The sequence below is a fragment of the Vulpes vulpes genome, chromosome 14 (assembly GCF_048418805.1).
Source record: "Vulpes vulpes isolate BD-2025 chromosome 14, VulVul3, whole genome shotgun sequence".
NCBI lineage: Eukaryota > Metazoa > Chordata > Mammalia > Carnivora > Canidae > Vulpes > Vulpes vulpes.
The window spans coordinates 28,092,637-28,117,485 of NC_132793.1; the positions used below are offsets into that span (position 1 = coordinate 28,092,637).

At 44.3% G+C, this 24,849-nt stretch overlaps 1 protein-coding gene across 1 annotated transcript; it reads right to left on the bottom strand.

Moving 5' to 3' along the window:
- Window positions 1-3,559: 3,559 nt before the first annotated feature.
- SIRPB2 (signal regulatory protein beta 2) lies at window positions 3,560-23,851 on the bottom strand. Its single transcript, XM_025986128.2, has 5 exons — window positions 23,634-23,851; window positions 8,916-9,281; window positions 7,474-7,815; window positions 6,862-6,927; window positions 3,560-5,804 (listed from the first exon to the last, which is right to left on the bottom strand). Exons 1-5 carry the CDS (start codon window positions 23,731-23,733, stop codon window positions 5,659-5,661), a joined length of 1,020 nt encoding a protein of 339 aa, XP_025841913.1. The 5' UTR covers window positions 23,734-23,851; the 3' UTR covers window positions 3,560-5,658.
- Between the last annotated feature and the right edge of the window lie 998 nt (window positions 23,852-24,849).

Below are 24,849 nucleotides of genomic sequence, written 5' to 3' on the forward strand. Positions count from 1 at the left end.
TGCTTGTATGGTCTTTCCCAGCCTCAGTGTCCTGATGGGTACACGGCTCCTTACAGTACTGCAGGGGGGATGTGTGAGGATCCACTGCTCAGGGTAATGCTTGACACTCACCAAGCCCTCTACAAATGTTAGCTGTCATTTTCCCTCCTGGGACCTGCAGTCACTGGTATTAAACAGCCACTTACTGATCCTTTGCTGAATCAGTGGAGTATCTGAGCATCCAGATGAAAAGTTCAAGGTCAGAATCTGAGGAGGACAAGGATGCAGGGCGGGTACCTGGACCCCTGGAGAGTGTTGGAGCTGACTATGGGGTATGATCCAGTTTCAAGAAAAAGAACTATTCCTTTTCCATAAAACAGATGCCTTTATAATGGGGAGAAATGGCCTGAACCCTCAGACCCAGAAATGTTCCTTCCCCAAGTGAGGTGGCTGCAAAAACATTGCCCTCAGTATCCATCATGGTTGTGGGCTGGGCTCTCCCAGACAAGCTGGGTCGCAAGTGCAGGTCTCTACCCTCTCTGGGCTTGAGGGCCTGCTTTTAATTAAACAAGGTGGGAAGGGAGTCGGGCCTGTCCAGTGTTCACAGCCTTCGCAGACCCACAACCCCTTTTTCATAAAAAAACATTTTCTATCACTCCTTTACTACCTTACATGGAATTCAGAGATGATAAAATTGACCTACACACATTGAAAAAAATCAACATCATGCCCTAACTGGAGAAATAAAGAAATAATTAGGAATAAGATGATCTGTATTTCAATTCTCAGGGGTAAATATAATACAAGACAAAATGAGCCAGTTAGGGGCTCACCTCTATGTACAGGGATGCTTTTTTGTTCGTTTTTGTTTCTATTTCTTTTCTTTTTTTTTAAAGTAGGCTCCAAGCCCAGCATGGAGCCCAACATGGGACTTGAACTCACAAAACCCTGAGATCAAGATCTGAGCCACTCAAGCAACCCCATACAGGGTTGTGCTATGCATGATTAAAATATTATAAATGTGTTGCTGTGGGTGACATAATTTTTCAAAATTATAAGAAAAAGGAAAGCCTTGATAAAGTTGCAAACAACACAAAGTTCAGTCTTTCCTCGGATGACATAGTAGTTACACTCCTGGGAAATTTGGTGTATATTTAAAGCCGTACAAAAAAAAAATACTCTATATGTCAAATGAGGTAGGATCTAAGTTCAGGTAGGATCTAAGTTTTTTTTAATAAAAAACAGGTTTTCAGCTGTGTGAAGTCCTGGGAGGACATGGAGGTGGAGGGACCTTCCTTTGTGGTGTTCAAAGACGGAACACAACTTGGCAAACCTAGTGGTGATGAAGAGTCATGAAACCTAGATCCCCTGCCAACTCTACCTGTGGATGTTCACAAGTCAATGCTGGCATGCACACATCAGGAGACACAATGGCATTGTTTCTGTGTGCGATAATGACAGAACAGAACAACTGTTCTGTTGTGACAGAATACTGTGACACAGTATCACACACAGATCCATGAATCAGAGCTCCAGGTAGCCAACCTGGATCAATCTTGAATGTTGAGCCAAAAAAGCAAGGTTAGGAATGACGTGTGGAATAACATGCCAGGCATGGCACCCCCTCTCACCCTGCTCCGGGGAACAATGCTCAAGGCTGCCATCCTCAGGGTGGCAGGATGCAGGAAGCTCCTGCCTATCCCTCCTCGTCCTTGGGCTCTCCACCTTCTCTGCAGGAGCAAGTGCGGGGGCTCTGGAGGCCCGAGGAGAGCAATGGGGAACAGGCCCATCTCTCTCATTAGGAGCTGCCATGGAGGCCAGGCCTGGGCAGGCTTGATAGGAGTTTTCTCAGGAAGATGGAGGAGACGGCAAGAACCATGGGTGGGGATGGAAAGAGAGAAAGAAAAGGAGCAGGAAAGAAGAAAACAGAAGAGGAGGGAAGAAACAGATGCTCTGATTCAGGGAGGCCTGGACTACAGCCACTGACCTCCCAAGGTCTGGATTCTGAGGCCTAAGCAGGATCAAACTGTAGTAGGATCTGTGGCCTGGGGCCCACCCCCTCTTCTGTGTTTCGTAGGTCATCTTACAGGTACAGGGCTCCACACCCCAAGGCAAGGGAGGGGCTGGACTGGACAGCTCTGACACCAGTTCCTTCCCCACTCTTTCAGGCTGTCAACAGCAGGTTTTCCTTCTGTGCCCACCAAGGGCCCTGAGTTACCCATGGTTTGTTTTATTTGCCAGCACCCTCTCCACCTCTTCTGGGGACTGCTCCTGCTTGCACACCCACTGGGCTTGGCACAGTTAATGCCTTACATGCACCAATGCATTTCAGCCTCAAAACTACCTAAGAATGGAGGGATGCTTGGGTGGCTCAGTGGTTGGGCATCTGCCTTCGGCTCAGGGTGTGATCCTGGAGACCCGGAATCGAGTCCCACATCAGGATCCCTGCGTGGAGCCTGATTCTCCCTCTCTCTGTGTCTCTTATGAATAAATAAATAAATACAATCTTTAGAAAAAAAATACCAAAGAAGGGAGATGCTAATGTTGTTACCAGTTTATGGAAACCAAGGAAACCAACAAACTGTGAGAGAAACAAACTCACCCAAGAGATGATTAGGAGAACTGGAATTTGAATCTGAGTAGATTCCCAAGACTGTGGACTTTACCTCTACCCTCTACACCCCCTCAGATGTTACAGGGGTCTAACATGTGCCAAGCATCTGCTTGGTGCTTAACGCTTCCTGTGCTGTGTCAAGCACACTCCTGCTTCAGGGTCTTTGCCTTTGCTGTTCCTTGTGCCTATTACGTTCTCCCCTCCAGTTATCGACAACTCTCTACTCACTCCCTTCAAGTCTCTGCTCACTTTACTTGTGAGGACCCTTCTGACCACCTTAAATAAAATGTATCTCCTCTACCTTGTTCTGGCATGCCCCCCCCAGACTCCTCCTTCAGCCCTATTATTCCTTTAGCATTCACCATCATGTGACATGTTACTTATCTACATTTACTTGCTTGTTGTCTGTCTTCCCCCAGTCGTAGGTATGTCTTGAAAGAGCAGACTTTTCTCTTTATTTCTCAGTACACTGATTAGTGCCTGGCTCCCTGTCACCTTCAGCCACTTTTATGACTGAATGGCAGGGCTACGAGAAGTTAGGCTCCTGCCCTCAGTAAGTTCAAGTTCTAGTGGAGACAACTGGCAATCCCATGAAGGAAATACACGCCCCTTTGTTTCAGGCAGTCATGAGTGCGGTGAAGAACATGTGAGCTGCACGAGGCATGAGAAGGATGGAGATGTCATGGTGGACGGAGCAGCCTGGGGAGCCCTCGTGGAGGAGAGAGACTTGGATGAGTTAGAGAATGTGGCATGGCCGAGGCCCAGATGGGTATCAGGTTGGTGTCAGGTGGGCGGTTGTAGTGGGAGAAGCGATTGGAGAGGGGGCTGGTTTGCAGCGACTGCATCAAGCAGGGCCCTGCAAGTCCAGGAGGTTTCGGGGGCAGAGCAGTTTTTCCAGCGGCTCAGTTCCACACTTCCCTGCTGTTAATCTCCCATGGCTACTGTGACAAATGACCACAAACCTGGTGCTTTAGAACAACAGAAATTTATTGTCTCATCGTTCTGAGGCCAGGAGTCTGAAATCCGTATCACTGGGCAGAGTCAAGGTGTCAGTGGGCCTCTGCTCCCTCTGGAGGCTCTGGGGAGAGCTGTCCTGGCTTCTTCCAGCTCCTGGGTGCTCCTGGCATTCTTTAACTTATGGCCACATCACTTCCATCTTTGCCCCTGTGGTCACATTGCTGTCTCCTCCTCAGTGTTCAATCTCCCTCTGTCTCTCCCTCATCAGGATGCTCTCAATTGCATTTAGGGCTCACCCAGATAATTGAGGATAAACTCCCCATCTCAAGATCCTTAATTCCAGCTGCAAACTCCTTTTCTTTGCCATGTGAGGTCATAGTCACAGGTTCCAGAGATTAGGTCGTGGATATCTTCTGGCAAGGGGCCATTATTCTGATGTCTGATAATTCAACGATTTATGCGACTCTCAGAGTAAACTAACGGCCCCTTTGGCTTATATTTTGCAAGCTGTTTTTCTGTTGTTATAATGAAAACCAGCCAGACTAATGCACTTCCCCCCCAGAGTAGGTGCTAGTAAATGTTCACGTGGAAAGCAAAAAGGGAGTTCATAGGTACCGAGGGTACTTGGTGCACACAGCACATATTAAGCCCTGAGTATATGAATTGAATCAGTTTTTATATGATGCAGAAAAGTCCACATTATGATCGTTGTCCACATTATTATCCGTGAGGGTCCAAGAGGTGGAGTGACTGATGAGGCAGGAAGGGCACACTGAGAGGGAGTGGATGGAGGCTTCGGAATTGCAAGCTAGGTGTGTCACACTTTCCCCTACATTGGGCTGCTCAGCCCCAGCACTATGATGCTTTGGACCAGACAACTCTTTGTTGTGGGGGCTGCCCTGTGTATTACAGGGTGTTTAGCAGCATCCCTGATCCCAGCTCACTAGATGGTGATAGCCAGTTGGGACAACCCCCAAGTTGTGACAACTGAAAGTGTCTCTAGACATTGCAAAATGTATGCTGGGGGAGAAGCCTCCTCTTCTTCAGAACTACTGCTCTCTATTATACTGCCCTAGGGAAGGTGGTGGTACAAGGAGGTGCTGTTTCAGCTGGGAATTGAACTCAACTGTCACACAGCGCAAGGAGGCAGCTGCCTCTATGCCACTGAAGTAGACACTGCTGGTTATCTACTGATGTTTGCCCTCTGGTTCTTTTAGTGAAAAATTACAGCTGGCCATACTGCTGCCAGAATAAAGACTACATTTCCCAGTCTTCCTTGCAACTAGGTGTGACTATGCGACCAGATTCCAGCCAATCAGAGGCGATGTGGGCAAATTCCCAGCGATGCTCTTGGAGGAGAGGGTCCTACTTCTCTTCACTGCCTTCTTCCCTAGTCTTGCTGCCTGGCATATGGACTTGGTAGCAAGATCCAGGAATCTCGGGTCTCAATATCAAGGAGTCCTCTATTGCCTGGCCTGCTTATGCTTGGTTATCACAAGATAAATTAGTTTTCTTCTGGGTTAAGCCACTGTTATTTAAGAGTTTTGTTAAAGTTGCCCAGCCTGAACTTAACTATTACAGCTACCCAAGCCACCCATAGTAGGGAAGGTAAGAAGGCAGGAAATGGGGAGAGGAGGATGTAAATAGAGGGGCCTGGCCAGTCTGGCTCTGCAAGCTCAGAGATGCGTAGGAAAACCTTCTGGAAAGGACTCTGAGTTGAATCTTGAAGGATGAGAAAATGTGGAGAGGGGCAGAAGGGGGCAGACACTCCAGAAGGGGCTGTGGCAGGAACAAGGGTCCTGAGAAGAGGGCTGGGCAAAGCCTTGGAGGAGGAGGAGGGCTTATAGGGGCTGTGAAGGGAGAGCACGGCACATCAGAAGGGAGTTCAGTCACTGCCCAGTGGGGGACTTCACCAGGTGAGTGGAAACCAGGTATGTGGATCCCGGAGTTTGGCATGAGGCCTGGGGAGCCTCTGGAGGTTGAGATCAGAGGCAGAGAAATGGTTGGGGAGCCTTGGCCTCCCTCTGATTCAGAGGACCCACTCTGGGGCCGACCCCTCACCCACGCCCCATGCCCCATTCCCCATGCTCCATGCCCCATGCCCCAAGCTAATGTGGCCCCAGTTTTGTTGGGCCTGGAGTCTTGACATCTTCTTGCCATGGTCTCCTCTGGCAGGCAACCAGGACCAGCAGGAGTGCAGCCAGGGTTGTTGCCTTCAGCCCCAGGACCAGAGATGTGAACACAGACAGAAGGTCTGGAGGACACAGGGGAGAACTCAGGAAGGACCCTGGGTGATTCCCCAATAGTCCAGACCTCAGTGTCCCCACAGGGAAGTCTGGCCCCAGCTGCTGGGCCACATTCTTTGTACACTGAGAGAGGAGACCAAAGATCCCTCCCTCTATCCTGGGCCTAAAGAGGCTTTGCCCAATATCCTACCCATATGTTTAGTCATCTTGGCAGCATTCTTGACCTCTGATAGTAATAAAAAACTGTGTTCATTTATTGGCTGTTCAGCATCTCTGCTCCAGACCTTGAGCTAAGCACTTCCTAATTGCCTAACATAACCCTTAAACTTATCTTGCAAGGTAGGATAATAATGCAATTGGTACAGATGAGGAGGCCGACTCAGAGTGGGGAAATGATTTTCTCAGGGACATATATGTTAGAGAAGTGATGGGACCAGGTGTTACAGCTCCCAAGAATGGCAGGAACAGGGCTGAGCCACAGGGAGCATCTGAGGTCGCTACCCTAAGTCTCACCCCCAGCCCCGCCTCAGTCACAAGGGGCCCTTGTGATGTGATGTGATATGCACAGTTCTGGGCATTTGGCACATGTGATCTCATTAGAGCTACATGCCACCTTGAGTGGTAGGCTCTCTGATTCTTATCGCTTCTCCCCACTAGTTTCGCAGAGTAGGACTATAAAAATTCAAGGAGCGAGGCAAATTGCCACAATCACATAGCTAGAAAGGGGCTCAATACAGGATGCCTGGCTACAAAGCCATGTTCTCCAGTACCGTGATGTACAGTTTCACGGTGTATCCTTGTACTGGACTTCAGGGAGCTCACTACTTCTCAGGCAAGACTGCCTACTGAATAGTTAGCACTGGCTGTTAGAGAGTCCCTTCTTTAAATGAGCTTCAACATGGTTCTCTGGGTTCCTGGTTCTGCAGTCAAGATGAAGTCTTGGGGACTTTCTTGGTGACAGGTGGCCCTTGGAGTCAGGGACTACTCCCTTCCCATGGCCCACGTCATGTTTGGCCACCCTTGCCTTGGGGACTGGTTACCTTCCCAGGACGTAGGTACACTCACCTGATGGAAATATCCCGGCGACATGTTCATTGGTGAGTTCTGTCTCTTGGGGAGAAGGGGGCTTTGCTGCAAGGAAGAGAGATAGTCACACATTTCCCTTTTCTTTCTGTCCTGCCATCTCCTGAGCCCCTGCGCTAGGACCAGGAGTCATCAAGATGAGTCTATCTGGGATGGGGGCTAGAAGTCAAACCCTGCTACTGTGAGGGACTAGTTAGACGTGTGGGAGCATCTCTGGTGTAGAGACAATGTCTGGTTCATTGCAGTATCTACACACCTAATACAGTGCAGGACAATAGACAGGCACTTAACAGATGCTGTTAAATCATTAATGGTCCAAAGTTTTGTGGAGCCCAGAATGGAGAGAAATTAATTCTGCCTGGGAGAAACAAAAGGTTTCACAGAGGAGGGGCTATTTGTGGTAGGCCTTGAATGATGAGTAGGAGTTCTTCAGAGAGAAAAAGAAAGAATTCCAGACAGCGGAACAGCTTTTGTAAGGGTTGGAGGCTGAGAACAGCTGGCTTATTTGGGACATGATGGAAAGTTCGTTGTAGGCCACGTTCTTCTTACCCCCAACTCCTCCCCCTTCCCTCATCCCCTCACCACCTGTCTCACCTTTTACTCTCAGTCTGGTGCCCATTCCAGACAGGTATTGCCTGTTGAATTTCCTCTGAAACTTGACACAGTAGTAGGTGCCCTCATGTTCAGTGGAGGCGCCTTGCAGCAGAATGCTAAAATCCCTCCTGGAGGCCTGGACTGCTGTCACGTTAGGGTGGGAGATGCCTTCAAAGTTGTAAATGGCCTCCCGGCTCAGACCAGTTCCCCGAAACCACCTGATGGCGCCTGGGGGACCATCTCCAAGCACTGTGCAGTTCAGGAATACATTGTCTCCGATGGTTGCCAATACCAACTCCTGGGGCTGGATGATCCAGAGGTCTGGCTCTGGGTCCCCGGCTTCTGAAGTCAAAGAGAGGGGCCTTGTGGTATTCCGTTTCCTCCTCCACTGTCTGCTCATTACCTCCCTCATATCTTCCCTCCCTCCCCTTTCCCTGATTTCTCTACTCAGTAACTCCCTCTGCATCCGCCCATTACTCTCAGGTTGATTCATTTAGTAAAGAAATTTCTAGTACCTACTATGTGCTGATGTTTAAGATTGAGAAAAATGAAGCTTAACAAGACATACAGATGTCCTGCTGGGAAAATTCTCCGTCTGGTGGTATATAGAGATGGCCCAGAAAATCCTCCTGAGCTTGAAAACCCAGAGGACTGTAGGACCAAGAGAAGGTACCTGTCACAGCTTGGAAGGAGTCTGAGAAACCTTTTTGACATGCTTGCATCAAGTTAAAAATGAACCCTTCCCTCTGCCCCCAGCCACCTTACACAGACATTCTGTCAACAGTCTACATGGTATTCTGTAGACTGTTCTTCTATTTCATCACCCGAATGACCCTCCAAGTAGGAATTATGTCACCTATCCTACAAGTTAAGCACTTGAACTGTGTAGAGCTGAAGTGATCAATTTAACACACTCTTCTCGAATGGCAGGATCAGGATTTGAGTGCCCAGGTCACCGCTGCCGGGCTTACAGATAGCATGACTTATTATATGGGGAGTGAGGTCGATGAAAGGATCAGCCCTAGCTCTTGAGTCCTCTGGTAGTATGGTACATCCCTGCTCCTGCCGTGGCCTCACCGTGGCAAGGCACACATCACGGTCTCTCACTTTGAGCTTAGCCATGTGACATGCTTTAGCCAATGGGCTGTTAGTAGACATTACGTGGTTAGAAGCTAGAAATGTGCCTGGGGCTTTGGGACTTGTTCTCTTTGCTCCTGCCATCTCCACGACACAGATGTACCCTAGGTAGCTACAATGAGACGTGGCCCTGGAACAAGGCACGTGGAGCAGAACCACTCCAGCTGTCTGTACATGTGTGATGAGACACACTTATTTTGTGTGCCACTGGGATTTGTGTGTACGGCATGGTTGTGATTAAAGGCGGCTGATGCAGGGACACAGATCAGAGCCAGGTGCTAAGACCCACAGAGCCAGATACTCACCCTTCACAAACACTGAGGTGCCCTCCTGCGGTGTCTTTTCTGAGTTCTCATTCTTGTTACCAAACCACACACAGTGGTAGGTTCCAGCATGCCTGCTGGTGACATTGTAGATATAGATGGAATAGTCACAATTAAGTGGCTCCAATGTCCGTTGGATCAATGGCATGACTCCAGGAAAGAAGCCGTGTTTGAAGTTATAAATCTCCTGCTGGTCCTGATGGCTCACCTTGACCCATTTAATCATGTCATCAGTGCAGGAGCCATCCACTGTACACCGAAGTAGGAGTGTGTTACCTTCTGCAACCAGCAAAGGGCCCTCAGGCTGTAGCACCTGCCATTTACTCCCATAGCTCGGCTCAGAGGCTCCTACAACAGAGGAAGAAAGGATTTGTGCTTAGCAGGAAGGAACTGGAGCCTTAAAAGGTGAGCTTAACCCAACCTAGTCATTGGCTGGCCAAGAACAATTACTCACAACACTGGAGGGATGTTGTTAGGAGAGGGAAGTGCAAAATATGGGGAGGTTGGCTGAAGAGGCAGGACAGAACTATTGAATGGAGAACTTACAAATAATAAGTGGCACTTAAGTGCTCACCATGTCCCAAGCCCTGTGTGGCTTACCACATCTATTCTTGCCAACGCTCCTGTGACGTGGGCAGCATTATTCCTATCCTCACAGAAGACCCTGACAGCCCAGATGATTAGGTAAGTTTCCCAGGATCACTATTTATGGGCTGAATTGTGTCTCCCTGGCCAAATTCATATATTGGGGTCCTAACCCCCAGTACCTCTGAATATGGGTTCATTTGGAGATAGGGTTGTTAAAGAGGAAATTAAGTTAAAATTAGAGGATGAGGGTGGACCCTAATCCAATATGACTGGTGTCCTTAGAAGAAGAGTAGATTAGGACACAGATACACAAAGAGGGAGGCCCACATGGAGGTACAGGGAGAGGATGGTCATCTGTAAGCTAAGAAGAGAAGCCTCAGAAGAAACCAACCCTGCTGATACCTTCACCTAGACTTCCAGTCTCCAGAAGTATGAGAAAATACATTTAAACCACCAGTCTGTTATGGCCACCCAAACTAATACCTCATCCAATAAGAATGTGACAGTCTGTTTCTGGAGCCCCTGCTCTCAGCTCTCAGCTCACAAATGTATCACACAAAGTGTGTGCACGGTGGTGTTTAGTGTAAACATCCTCCTTGTTTCCTGTGGATTCTTTTTAAAATTAATGAATTTTTAAAAATTTTAAAGTAATTTCTGTGACTAACATGGGACTTGAACTCACAACGTTGAGAACAAGAGTCACATGCTCTACCAACTGAGTCGGCCAGATGCCCTTTGCCCCACCTCCGTGAATTCTTTTCTTAAAAAAACTACTTTATTGAGGTATTATTTACATACAGTAAATACCAGAAATTTTATGTCCTGTATGCAGTTCTATAACTCTAAAAATTTTTTAAAAAATATTTATCTATTTGAGAGAGAGAGACACAGAATTACTCATGAGAGAGACCATGTGCAGAGAGGAAAGGGATAAATAGACTCCCTGTGCAACAGGGAGCCAGACATGGGGCTCGATCCCAGGACTCTGGGATCATGACCTGAGCTGAAGGTAGACGCTTAACTGACTGAGCCACCCAGGCACCTCAAAACATTTTTTAATTTGAAGTAGAGTTGAATATAACATTATATTATTTTCAGGTGTCTTGTGTGAATTCTTTGCCAAACTGCAATGCTTGGGGGATCCCTGGGTGGCTCAGTGGTTTAGCGCCTGCCTTAGGCCCAGGGCGTGATCCTGGAGTCCCGGAGTCGAGTCCCACATCAGGATCCCTGCATGGAGCCTGCTTCTCCCTCTGCCTGTGTCTCTGCCTCTCTCTTTCTCTCTGTCTCTCATGGATAAATAAATAAAATCTTTTTTAAAAAAAACTGCAATGCTTGTTGGTGTGTAGGGAACTGGGTCTATTTTGGTGGTTGAACTGCTGAGTTGGGCCTTAAAACAGGCACAGAGAAAGAGGACCAAGGCTTCCCATGCAAGTTCTTTCATACCTGGGTAATGAACATCCTCTCAGGTGCTCCCCTCAAGAACTCCCTGAGGCAGGTGTTATTACCTCCATTTTTGAGATGAGGAAACCTAATGGGGAAGAAACATGAGGGGACCAAGGCATTCCATTAGCAGTATGACTGAGGATCTGGACTCAGATCAGGTGACTTAAGTTTCTTTTTATTTTATTTTTTTTAAGATTTAAAAAATGTATTTATGAGAGAGAGAGAGAGGCAGAGACACAGGCAGAGGGAGAAGCAGGCTCTATGCAGGAAGCCCAAGGTGGGACTTGATCCCAGGACTCCAGGATCACGCCCTGGGCCGAAGGCAAGCGCCAAACCACTGAGCCACCCAGGGATCCCAGACTGTTTTCTTAATTCCTCTTTCTGTTGATTATTAGTAACATAACAGATTTTTGTATATTGATTTAGTATCCTGAAACTTTACAAAACTCATTTATTAGTTCTAATAGTTTTTTGATAGTCTTTAGAATTTCCTATATACAATATCATGTCATCTGTAAACAGTGACAATTTTACTCCTTCCTTTCCAATTTGGGTGTCTTTTATTTATTTTTCTTACCTGATTGCTCTCACTCATATTTCTAATACTATGTTGAATAAAATGATGAGATCGGACATCCTTGTCTTATTTCTAATCTTACAGGAAAGCTTACATCACTGTTGAGTGTGATGTTAGCTGTGCCTTGTTATATATCGCTTTCATTATGCTGAGGTACACTCCCTCTATACCCACTTTATCGAGAGTAAATGGCTGTTAAGCCTTCTTTCTAACATGTAGCTTAGGTCCAAAGTTTTTTAAATATTTTTTCTCAGGATAATCAATCCATTGTTGAAAGTGACATATTGAAGTTCCCCACTGTTACTGTATTGCTATCTATTTCTCCCATTAGATCTGTTCATTAGATTTGTTAATTTTGCTTTCTATATTTGAATGCTCTTATGTTGGTTGCATAAATATTTACAAATGACATCAATTCTCATTGGGTTGACCCTTTATCATTATATAATGATCTTCTTTCTTTCTTATTATAGTCAATCTTTGGCTTAACATCTATTTTGTCTAACATAAGTATAGCTTCCCCTGCTTTCTTTTGTTTCCATTTACATGGATTTTTTTAAATCCCTTCATTTTCAGTCTGTGTGTACTCTTAAAGCTGGAGCAAGTCTCTTGTAGGAAGCATTGAGTTGGTTTTGTTTTATATCCATTCACCCACTCTGTCTTTTGATTAGATAATTTAGTCCCTTAGAACCTCATAACCTTTAAGATTTTTCACAAACTTTCAATAGACAGTTGAAGAAGCACATGGAAAATTTTTTTAAAAAAGATACTCCTAGGGGATCCCTGGGTGGCTCAGCGGTTTAGCGCCTGCCTTCATCTCAGGGCGTGATCCTGGAGTCCCGGGATCGAGTCCCACATCGGGCTCCCTGCATGGGGCCTGCTTCTCCCTCTGCCTGTGTCTCTGCCTCTCTCTGTCTCTCTCTCTCTCTCTCCCCCGCCGTCTCTCATGAATAAATAAATAAAATCTTTTTTTTTTAATAAATAAAATCTTAAAAAAAAAGATACTCCTAAATTTTCCTTCCCATGAAATACTAAGTTAAATAATGGGAATTTTTAAAAGATTTTATTTATTTATTCATGAGAAACAGAGAGACAGAGACACAGGAAGAGGGAGAAGCAGGCTCCATGCAGCGAGCCCGACGTGGGACTCGATCCTGGGTCTCCAGGATCATGCCCTGGGCTGAAGGCGACGATAAACCGCTGAGCCACCCAGGCTGCCCAAATAATGGGAATTTTTAAGAGATTAACAAATTAAGAAACATTCTTTGTTATAAAGTTATACTTAAAATATTTTTATTTTGCACTAATTATAGGAAAAGAGGGTAAGCCTGAAGGAAGAGTAGTTGAATAAGTCTAAATATATATATTTAGGTAGATAGATATTCCATATATCTATCCATATGTATAAGAGAGATTTTTTAAAAAGATTTTTTACTTATTTATTCATGAGAGACAGAAAGAAAGAGAGCGAGGCAGATACAGGCAGAGGGAGAAGCAGGCTCCATGCAGGGAGCCCGACATGGGACTCCATCCCAGGTCTCCAGGAACATGCCCTGGGCTGAAAGCAGCACTAAACCGCTGAGCCACCCAGGCTGCCTGTGACTTAAGGTTCTAATCAATACAGGTCATCAGCTTTGTGCCCCAACTGTCCCCTGGTGTATGTGACCATCAGGCCTGGTGAATGACTTGGTCTCACTCCAAGATATAGGTTTGCAGGATATCATGATGTTTCTCAGTTGAAAGTGAGGTAGGGGAGTAGGGATGTGAGGCAGACATTTCCTGGGGTGGGGGTGGGGGAATGTGGAATTCTAAATTCCTCTTCTGCCTGCTAGGCTTGTGCTGCTAGCCTCTACAAGAACTGCCTCACAGTTGTGATTAAGTGATACCTCATGCTCAGTCCTAGGGATTGCTTTTGTCCTTGGTGTCCTTAGTTCTGAGCAGTTTGGCAGCATCCACCCTCAAATACCATAATGTGAGCAAGTCAGATCTAGATCTATTCTCTCTAATCCTTTATGGTGGTCTGTTCCCTGGTCTCAGGTGGTTTCCTTGCACCTCGTACACTTGCACTGAGTGGTGCCCTCCACTCAGCACAGGGCTGAGAATAGTGCCCGTCCTCACCAGCCAAACTGGAAAACCTCATGATTGATAGAGCAATGGGTAGAAAGGACAGAAGAGACTACTCAGAAAAAAGTGCTCTGGTCTCATCTAGCAAATCTGAAAAGCAAGGTCCTGAAATGATAAAAACAAACAATATTGTTTTACGAGTGTTGAACCAGCCTTGTGTCCCGGGGATAAATCCAACTTGGTCATGGTGAATAATTTTCTTAATGTGTTGTTGGATCCTATTGGCTAGTATCTTGTTGAGAATTTTTGCATCCATGTTCATCAGGGATATTGGTCTGTAATTCTCCTTTTTGGAGGGGTCTTTGTCTGGTTTTGGAATTAAGGTGATGCTGGCCTCATAGAACGAATTTGGAAGTACTCCATCTCTTTCTATCTTTCCAAACAGCTTTAGTAGAATAGGTATGATTTCTTCTTTAAACATTTGATGGAATTCCCCTGGGAAGCCATCAGGCCCTGGACTCTTGTGTCTTGGGAGGTTTTTGATGACTGCTTCAATTTCCTCCCTGTTTATTGGCCTGTTCAGGTTTTCTATTTCTTCCTGTTGCAGTTTTGGTAGTTTGTGGCTTTCCGGGAATGCGTCCATTTCTTCTAGATTGCCTAATTTATTGGCGTAGAGCTGTTCATAATATGTTTTTAAAATCGTTTGTATTTCCTTGGTGTTGGTAGTGATCTCTCCTTTCTCATTCATGATTTTATTAATTTGAGTCTTCTCTCTCTTCTTTTTAATAAGGTTGGCTAATGGTTTATCTATCTTATTAATTCTTTCAAAGAACCAACTCCTGGTTCTGTTGATCTGTTCCACAGTTCTTTTGGTCTCGATTTCATGGAGTTCTGCTCGAATTTTAATTAACTCTCTTCTTCTGCTGGGCGTAGGGTCCATCTGCTGTTTTTTCTCTAGCTCCTTTATGTGTAAGGTTAGCTTTTGTATTTGAATTCTTTCCTGTTTTTGAATGGATGCTTGTATTGTGATGTATTTCCCCCTCAGGACTGCTTTTGCTGCATCCCAAAGATTTTGAACGGTTGTATCTTCATTCTCATTAGTTTCCATGAATCATTTTAATTCTTCCTTAATTTCCTGATTGACCCTTTCATCTTTTAGCAGGATAGTCCTTAACCTCCACGTGTTTGAGATCCTTCCAAACTTCTTGTTGTGATTTAGTTCTAATTTCAAGGCATTATGGTCTGAGAATATGCAGGGGACGATCCCAATCTTTTGGTATCGGTTCAGACCCGATTTGTGACCCAGTATGTGGTCTATTCTGGAGAAAGTTCCATGTGCACATGAGAAGAATGTGTATTCAGTTGAGTTTGGATAACAATCAATATGATTCATCATATCAGCAAGAGAAAAACCAAGAACCATATGATCCTCTCATTAGATGCAGAGAAAGCATTTGACAAAATACAGCATCCATTCCTGGATCAAAACTCTTCAGAGTGTAAGGATAGAGGGAACTTTACTCGACATCTTAAAAGCCATCTATGAAAAGCCCACAGCAAATATCATTCTCAATGGGGAAGCACTGGGAGCCTTTCCCCTAAGATCAGGAACAAGACAGGGATGTCCACTCTCACCACTGCTATTCAACATAGTACTGGAAGTCCTAGCCTCAGCAATCAGACAACAAAAAGACATTAAAGGCATTCAAATTGGCAAAGAAGAAGTCAAACTCTCCCTCTTCGCCGATGACATGATACTCTACATAGAAAACCCAAAAGCCTCCACCCCAAGATTGCTAGAACTCATACAGCAATTTGGTAGCATGGCAGGATAGAAAATAAATGCCCAGAAATCAATGGCATTTCTATACACTAACAATGAGACTGAAGAAAGAGAAATTAAGGAGTCAATCCCATTTACAATTGCACCCAAAAGCATAAGATACCTAGGAATAAACCTAACCAAAGAGGTAAAGGATCTATACCCTAAAAACTATAGAACACTTCTGAAAGAAATTGAGGAAGACACAAAGAGATGGAAAAATATTCCATGCTCATGGATTGGCAGAATTAATATTGTGAAAATGTCAATGTTACCCAGGGCAATTTACACGTTTAATGCAATCCCTATCAAAATACCATGGACTTTCTTCAGAGAGTTAGAACAAATTATTTTAAGATCTGTGTGGAATCAGAAAAGACCCCGAAGAGCCAGGGGAATTTAAAAAAAAAAAAAGCCATATCTGGGGGCATCACAATGCCAGATTTCAGGTTGTACTACAAAGCTGTGGTCATCAAGACAGTGTGGTACTGGCACAAAAAAAGGCACATAGATCAATGGAACAGAATAGAGAACCCAGAAGTGGACCCTCAACTTTACGGTCAACTAATATTCGATAAAGGAGGAAAGACTATCCATTGGAAGAAAGACAGTCTCTTCAATAAATGGTGCTGGGAAAATTGGACATCCACATGCAGAAGAATAAAACTAGACCACTCTCTTTCACCATACACAAAGATAAACTCAAAATGGATGAAAGATCTAAATGTGAGACAAGATTCCATCAAAATCCTAGAGGAGAACACAGGCAACACCCTTTTTGAACTTGGCCACAGTAACTTCTTGCAAGATACATTACATCCACAAAGGCAAAAGAAACAAAAGCAAAAATGAACTATTGGGACTTCATCAAGATAAGAAGCTTTTGCACAGCAAAGGATACAGTCAACAAAACTAAAAGACAACCTACAGAATAGGAGAAGATATTTGCAAATGACATATCAGATAAAGGGCTAGTTTCCAAAATCTATAAAGAACTTATTAAACTCAACACCAAAGAAACAAACAATCCAATCAGGAAATGGGCAAAAGACATGAAGAGAAATCTCATAGAGGAAGACATAGACATGGCCAACATGCACATGAGAAAATGCTCTGCATCACTTGCCATCAGGGAAATAAAAAACAAAACCACAATGAGATACCACCTCACACTAGTGAGAATGGGGAAAATTAACAAGGCAGGAAACAACAAATGTTGGAGAGGATGCGGAGAAAAGGGAACCCTCTTGCACTGTTGGTGGGAATGTGAACTGGTGCAGCCACTCTGGAAAACTGCTTGGAGGTTCCACAAAGAGTTAAAAATAGACCTGCCCTATGACCCAGCAATTGCACTGTTGGGGATTTACCCCAAAGATTCAGATGCAATGAAACGCCGGGACACCTGCACCCCGATGTTTCTAGCAGCAATGTCCACAATAGCCAAACTGTGGAAGGAGCCTCGGTGTCCATCGAAAGATGAATGGATAAAGAAGATGTGGTTTATGTATACAATGGAATATTACTCAGCGATTAGAAACGACAAATACCCACCATTTGCTTCAACGTGGATGGAACTGGAGGGTATTATGCTGAGTGAAATAAGTCAATCGGAGAAGGACAAGCAGTGTATGTTCTCATTCATTTGGGGAATATAAATAATAGTGAAAGGGAATATAAAGGAAGGGAGAAGAAATGTTGGGAAATATCAGGAAGGGAGACAGAACATAAAGACTCCTAACTCGGGGAAACGAACTAGGGGTGGTGGAAGGGGGGAGGAGGGCGGGTGTTGGAGGGGAATGGGTGACGGGCACTGAGGTGGACACTTGACGGGATGAGCACTGGGTGTTTTTCTGTATGTTGGTAAATTGAACACCAATAAAAATTAATTTAAAAAAAAAAAAAAAAAAGGAAAAAGAAGATGTGGTTTATGTATACAATGGAATATTCCTCAGTCATTAGAAACGACAAATACTCACCATTTGCTTCAACGTGGATGGAACTGGAGGGTATTATGCTGAGTGAAGTAAGTGAATCGGAGAAGGACAAACAGTGTATGTTCTCATTCATTTGGGGAATATAAATAATAGTGAAAGGGAATATAAGGGAAGGGAGAAGAAATGTGTGGGAAATATCAGAAAGGGAGACAGAACATAAAGACTCCTAACTCTGGGAAATGAACTAGGGGTGGTGGAAGGGGAGGAGGGGGGCGTGGGGGTGAATGGGTGACGGGCACTGAGGGGGACACTTGACGGGATGAGCACTGGGTGTTATTCTGTATGTTGGTAAATTGAACACCAATAAAACATTAATTTATTAAAAACAAACAATATTCCATTGTGAGGCTTTAACACATGTTTAAGTGAAGCTCTGATAGCAACCAAATAAAGACTGGAAGGGGGAAACACTAGGATACTTTCAAAAGTTTCCTATACTGTATGCTGAATGGTATGCTGTACTTAGATGGCAATCAATTACAGATGTATACTATAAACTTTATACCACTAAATGACAAAATAGTTATAGCTAATAAGCCAATGAAAGAGATGAAATAGCATTATAAAAATATTCAACAATCAAAAGAAGATAGAAAAAGAGTAAAAAGGGAAAAAAGAACAAGTTGGACAAATAGGAAGGTAATAATATCTAAATCTGATCCTATAAAAAGTCACTTTGAATGTAAATGTTCTAAATACATATGTAAAAGTTAGAGATTGTTGGATTGGATAAAAAACTAAGACCTAACTATCTGTTGCCTATAAAAAATGCATTTTAAATATTAAAGGTGCACATATGTTAAAAGGAAAATGATGGAAAAAGCTATAGCATATGAACACTAATCAAAGGAAAGCTGGAGTGGCTATAGTATTATCAGGTAAAGTAGATTTCAGAGCAAAGAATATCTCTAGGAGTAAAGAATGTTGCTTCATAATGATAAAGGAGCAAATTAATCAAGAAGATACACAAATCCCAAACATTTGTGCAACAGATAATAGGACTTCAAAGTATATGAAGCAAAATCCAGTAAAATGTCAGGGGGAAACAGACAAATACGCAGCTATGCTCTGAGATTTCAATATCCTTCTTTTCATAGTTGATAGAACATGTAGGCAGAAAGTCAGGAAGAATACAGAAGACTTGAAAAGCACTATCAACTAACTTAGCCTAATTGATATTTATAGAACACTATGCCCCCAAATAGCAGGATATACAGTTCTTTTCAAATGCACAAAGAACATTTGCAAAGATAGAGCATATTCTGAGTCATAAAAATAGTCTCAACAAGTTTAAAATAATTCAAGCATAATCTTTGACCACAGTGGAATTAAATTAGAATCAATAGCAGACAGATGCCCAGGAAACCCTGAGATAATTCACAAGCTAAATAACACACTTTCCAATAACACATGAGTTAAAGACAAAATAAAAGGGAAATTAGAAAGTATTTTGATCTGGGGATCCCTGGGTGGCTCAGCAGTTTGGCGCCTGCCTTCAGCCTGAGGCATGATCCTGGAGTCCTGGGATTGAGTCCCGGGATGAAGTCCCACATTGGGCTCTCTGCATAGAGCCTGCTTCTCCCTCTGCCTGTGTCTCTGCCTCTCTTTCTCTCTGTGTCTCTCATGAATAAATAAATAAAATCTTAAAAAAAGTATTTTGATCCAAATGAAAATGAAAACAATAATAAAATTTGTGGGATGTATAGGGAAATTTATAGCATTATATGACTATATTAGGAAAGAAGAAAGGACTTAAATGAATGGCCTCAGTCACTACTTTAAGAAACAAGGAGGGGCTCCTAGTTGGTTCAGTTGGTTGGGCATCCATCCAGCTCTCGATTTGGGCTTGGTCTCACCTTGATCTCAAGGTTCTGGGGATGAACTCTGTGTTGGTCTCTGTGCTCAGTGTGGAGCCTGCTTGGGATTCTTTCTGTTCCTTTCCCTCTGCTCCTCCCCCACTGCTCCTGCTCTCTGTTTCTAAAAAAAAAAATAATAATAATAAAAAAGAAGAAATAAGGAAAAAAGAGGAAATTAAACCCAAAGTAAGAAGAAGAAAGGAAACCACAAATATCTGAGTGAAAAGCAACAAAGTGAAAAAAGCGGAAAACAACAGAGAAAAATCAGTAAGAATGAAATCTTTGAGAAGATCATTATAATTGATAAACCTATAGCTATAGTGAAAGAGAGAGAGAGAGAGAGAGAGAGAGATGGCCAGTCAGGAATGAGAGAGGTGGCAGCAGTACAGATTTTACAGATATTAAAGAACTATGGGAATAAGGGAATACTATGGAAAGTTCATGGCTACATATACTGACAAAGGGACAAATTCCTTGAAAAACACAAATGGTTACCAAAGCTCCGTCAAGAAAAAATAGATAACCTAAGTAGCCCTATTATCTTAAACATTTAACCTGTATTAAAAACTTTCCCACAAAGAAAACTGCAAGCCCAGAGGGTCTCACTAGTGAATTCTGCCATACATTTAGATACAACACCAAAATCACAATCCATAAAAGAACAAATTAATAAATTGGATTTTATGAAAACTAAGAATTTTTGCTGTTCAAAAGACACTTGTAAGAGAATAAAAAAGACAACCTACAGAGTTGGAGAAAATCTTTGCAAAGTATATATCTGATAAAAGATTTGTAACCAGAATATATTAAAAACTCTCAAAACTCGATAATAAGAAAAACAATTTAAAAATGGGAGTCGAGGGGCACCCAGGTGACTCAGTTGGTTGGGTGTCTGACTCCTGATTTTGGCTTGGATCATGATCTTGGGGTCTTGGGATGGGGCCAAACAGGGGCTCTGTACTAGGTGTGGAGCCTGCTTGGGGTTCTCTTGCCCTCCCTCTCTTTCTGCCCACCCCCCACCTTCATGTGCCCACGTGTGTGCACACTCTCTCTCTTTCTAAAAGAAATAAATAAATATTTTAAAAAAATGAGAGTTGAAGAGACACTTGACCAAAAAGGATGCACATGAAAGAAGTCCAGCATCATTACACATTAGGCAAGTGAAATTAAAACCACAGTGAGCTATTACTACACACCTGTGGGAATGACTAAAATTAAAAAGATTGACCATATCAGGTGTTGGCGAGCATATAGAAGAAATATCTTCATATGTTGCTGACGAGAATGCAAAATGGTACAACCTTCTTGGAAAACAGTTTGGAAGTGTCTTTTTAAAATAAATTTATTTTTTATTGGTGTTCAATTTGCCAACATATAGAATAACACCCAGTGCTCATCCCGTCAAGTGTCCACCTCAGTGCCCGTCACCCAGTCACCCCCACCCCCTTCTACCACCCACTCCAGAGTTAGGAGTCTCTCATGTTCTGTCTGCCTCTCTGATATTTCCCACTCATTTTTTCTCCTTTCCCCTTTATCCCCTTTCACTATTTTTTTATATTCCCCAAATGAATGAGACCATATAATGTTTGTCCTTCTCCAATTGACTTATTTCACTCAGCATAATACCCTCCAGTTCCATCCACGTCGAAGCAAATGGTGGGTATTCGTCGTTTCTAATGGCTGAGTAACATTCCATTGTATACATAGACCACAGCTTCTTTATCCATTCATCTTTCGATGGACACCGAGGCTCCTTCCACAGTTTGGCTATTGTGGACATTGCTGCTAGAAACATCGGGGTGCAGGTGTCCTGGCGTTTCACTGCATCTGTATCTTTGGGGTAAATCCCCAGCAGTGCAATTGCTGGGTCATAGGGCAGGTCTATTTTTAACTCTTTGAGGAACCTCCACACAGTTTTCCAGAGTGGCTGCACCAGTTCACATTCCCACCAACAGAGCAGGAGGGTTCCCCTTTCAGTTTGGAGGTGTCTTAAAAGTTCAACACATAGGTATCATATGATACAGTCATTTTGTTAAGTATTTTCCCAAGAGAAATGAAAGCATAAGTCCATATAAAGACTTGTATGTGAGCATCTGTAAATGCTTTATTTGTGACAGTCCCAAATTGCAAGCCCGCCAAATGTCTGGTTTGAATGGAAAACAAGCTGTGGCTTATCCATACAGAGGGTAGAAATGAAAAGACATGCATGAACTATTAACATGTGCAACAACATGAATGAAGGTCAAAATAGTTATGCTGAGGAAAAGAAATCTGACAAAAAGGAGTACATACTGCATGATCTTGTATAAAGTTTTAGAAAATGCAAACTAATCTATAATGACAGAAAGCAGATAAGTGGTTGCCTGGAGAGGAGAAGTGGAAAGGATGAATCACAAGGAAAGTTTTGTGGGTCTTGGGTATATTCATTATACTGATTTTGGTGATGAGTACACAGGAGTGAAGTATATCTAATACCCAACAAAATTTACGAAAGTGTACATGTTAAATATGTGTCATTTGTTGTATGTCAGTTGTACCCCAATGAAAGGAAGCCCTGTTCCACTCACCTCTTCCTGCTGTCCCCTTCTTGGTTCTCCCTCTATGTCATCCCATGGACTTTGGGAAATGTCCTGGGTACCTTGTCTTCAGGGATGGAGCAGCCCCTTGCCCACAGTCCTGGGGTTCCTTCCCACCTATTTTCTGCTCTGCCTTTCTCGGTCTGTGATGAGGGGTTCCATTTTGGAAGCCTGGTATAAAACCCATATTTTTCAAAAATATTTGATCCTGGGTAGTTTATACATGTGACTTTCTAGCCTAAAATGCAGTGGATACTCAAGAGTGTTTGTGGAATAAGCAATAGGAATTACAATTCACATTTTACAATCAGGGAAAACAGTTCAGAGAAGTGAAGCAGTGCCCCAAATCACAGTCGGGGAATGAAGGAGTAGCCAGGTCTGGCCCCAGATCTGAGCCCACCAGGGCCTCTCTGGGAGGTGACCATTCTGGAGTACCAGGTGAGATGAGCAGGATCTGGGTCTCGACAGGAGCTGGGACAGTGGCCCAGATGGACAGGGGATGGAATGAGCCTGCTAAGAGCCCAGCATCCTGCCTGCTGGATCAGAGGTACTTGGGTTCAGAGGTTGAGCTGAACCCAGGCGCCCCAGGACTCAGGAGCTAAGTCAGCCTGATCCTGACTTAGAGAAGACACAGGTAGGATAATAACAGCCAAACAGTTACTAAATCTGTATATGTGCCAGGTGCTTAGAGGTATGATCTCATTGGATCCTCCAAATAAAGTCATGAAGTAGGTCCCATGATTAGCCCCATTTTACAGACAGGGAAACTGAGACTCAGAGAGAAGTTTCTTGAAGCAATCCGTGTTGAGGTTGAGCCCAGATTTCTCAGGCTGAGCCCATGCTGGTTCATGGATGTTCAGTTTGTGTGGCCACACAGGGCCTCATGCTTGTGTTAATGCTCAGCTGTTGCTGTCTTAAAGTTCTCAATACTTTTTGAACCTGTGTTTATATTTTGCACTGGGCCCAGCAAATTAGGTCACTGATCCTGGGCTGAGCATCACCATTCTTATTTATATTTATTTATTTAATAAGTGTTTTTTTAAAAAACAGATTTTATCTATTGAGAAAGAGCAGGAGAGATAGAGAGAGCACGAGCTTGAGGAGAGGGGCAGAGGGAGAGGGAGAAGTAGACTCCCTGCTGAGCAGGGAGCCCGATTTGAGGCTCCATCTCAGGACCTTAAGATCATGATCTGAGGGATCCTGGGTGGCGCAGTGGTTTAGCGCCTGCCTTTGGCCCAGGGCGCGATCCTGGAGACCCGGGATTGAATCCCGTGTCGGGCTCCCGGTGCATGGAGCCTGCTTCTCCCTCTGCCTGTGTCTCTGCCTCTCTCTCTCTCTCTCTCTCTCTCTCTGTGTGACTATCATAAAAAAAAAAAAAAGATCATGATCTGAGTCAAAGGCAGACGCTTAACTGACTGAGCCACCCAGGTGCCCTGAGCCTCCCCATTTTTACACTTAATATTCACAGCACCTCATTAGCAGCTCTCTTTGTGGAAGAGGACAGCGACGTGGCATGTGACATGTGCACATGGGGGTTGGAGCCAGAGCCCATTCAGTGAGAGCCCAGAGCCTGGGAACTTAACTTCACTGTGCTGCCTCCCAAGAAGTCCTCCTTTTTTGGACAGTGGATCTGCACTCTGCTGGGATCAGGAGATCTCTCAGCTCCCCATTCCCATTCCCTCTTGGTGGGGTCGAGCCCCTCTAGGCATGCCAGAGACCCTGGTGGCCCTCTCTGGGACAAGCCAGGGCAGGGTCCTGTTCTGTCCCAGATCCCACTCACCAAAGAAGACCAGGAGCAGCATCAGCAGCCAGGAGCAGGGAGGACAGTGGGCCAGGTGCGTAGGGGTGGTCATGGCAAGGGGCACAAGTTTCTCCTGCATTCCCAAAGTTGGCCACCGTTCTTTGATTTGGTGGGTGTTAGAGCCTGAAATGGGACCCGTGGGCAAGGTTGTTTCTGCTTCTTGTGGCCAAGGCTGCTTGGGGAAGTGTTTTTACTACACTAAGACAGAGCTGCTGGTGCAAGAGGAAGGAGAAGTTTAGAGGGTTTCCGGGTTCTTTTTTTTTTAATGATTTATTTTTTAAAAGATCTTATTTAGTTATACATGGCAGACACAGAGAGAGAGGCAGAGACACAGGCAGAGGAAGAAGCAGGCTCCACGCAGGGACCCCGACATGGGACTTGATCCAGGGTCTCCAGGATCACACCCTAGGGCTAAAGGTGGCACTAAACCGCTGGGCCACCGGGGCTGCCCAGGGTTTCCGGGTTCTGTGTTTGGGCAGTGAGTGGTTCCTGTAATCACTCTGTCCAAACCTCAATGACCCCTTGCCATAGGCCCTGGCATCTGGACGGAAGATGAGCATGCCTGTCCTGCATCCAAGTCAGCTAGACTTGGGATCAAGTATTGGCGTCTGCCTCTCCCTGGCTGTGTGACCTTTCAAACTCACTTCCCACCTCTGAATCTTTGTTTCTTCATCTGCAAAATGGGGACAGTAATAATCCCCTCCTCAGAAAGGTGTTGTGAGAATTATAAGATATGTGTGTGGGTGAGGGCCCACACATGTACAGCACAATGAAAATGCTGAACATCCCAGCCATTGTTATTCATGATATGCAGGAAGGAGGAGAGGTGGCATTTGCTTAAGAAGAAGGATTTATTATTATAAAGCAAGTGTCCTTTCGACAGTGTGGGGAAGGCACAACCCCATTCCTAAATGTTTAATTGTAGGAAACTCTTGAAACCTTCATTTCCTGGGGTCCAAATGTAACACACCCAGATCATATGAAAAATTGTGTTCCTGGCATTTTAACTTTCTGTAACTTCCTCGGGAGCCCCTATCATCCTGGTTATCAGGAAGGAAGCTTACTTATATTTGCCAATTAAAGCAATCCTAGGCTCTTCAGAGTTCTGTTAGTCTCTTCAGCAGCAGTGTCTGGGCTCAAATTGTGGCTTTATCCATCATGACTATCATTTGAGCACTTTGTGCCTCAGTTTCCT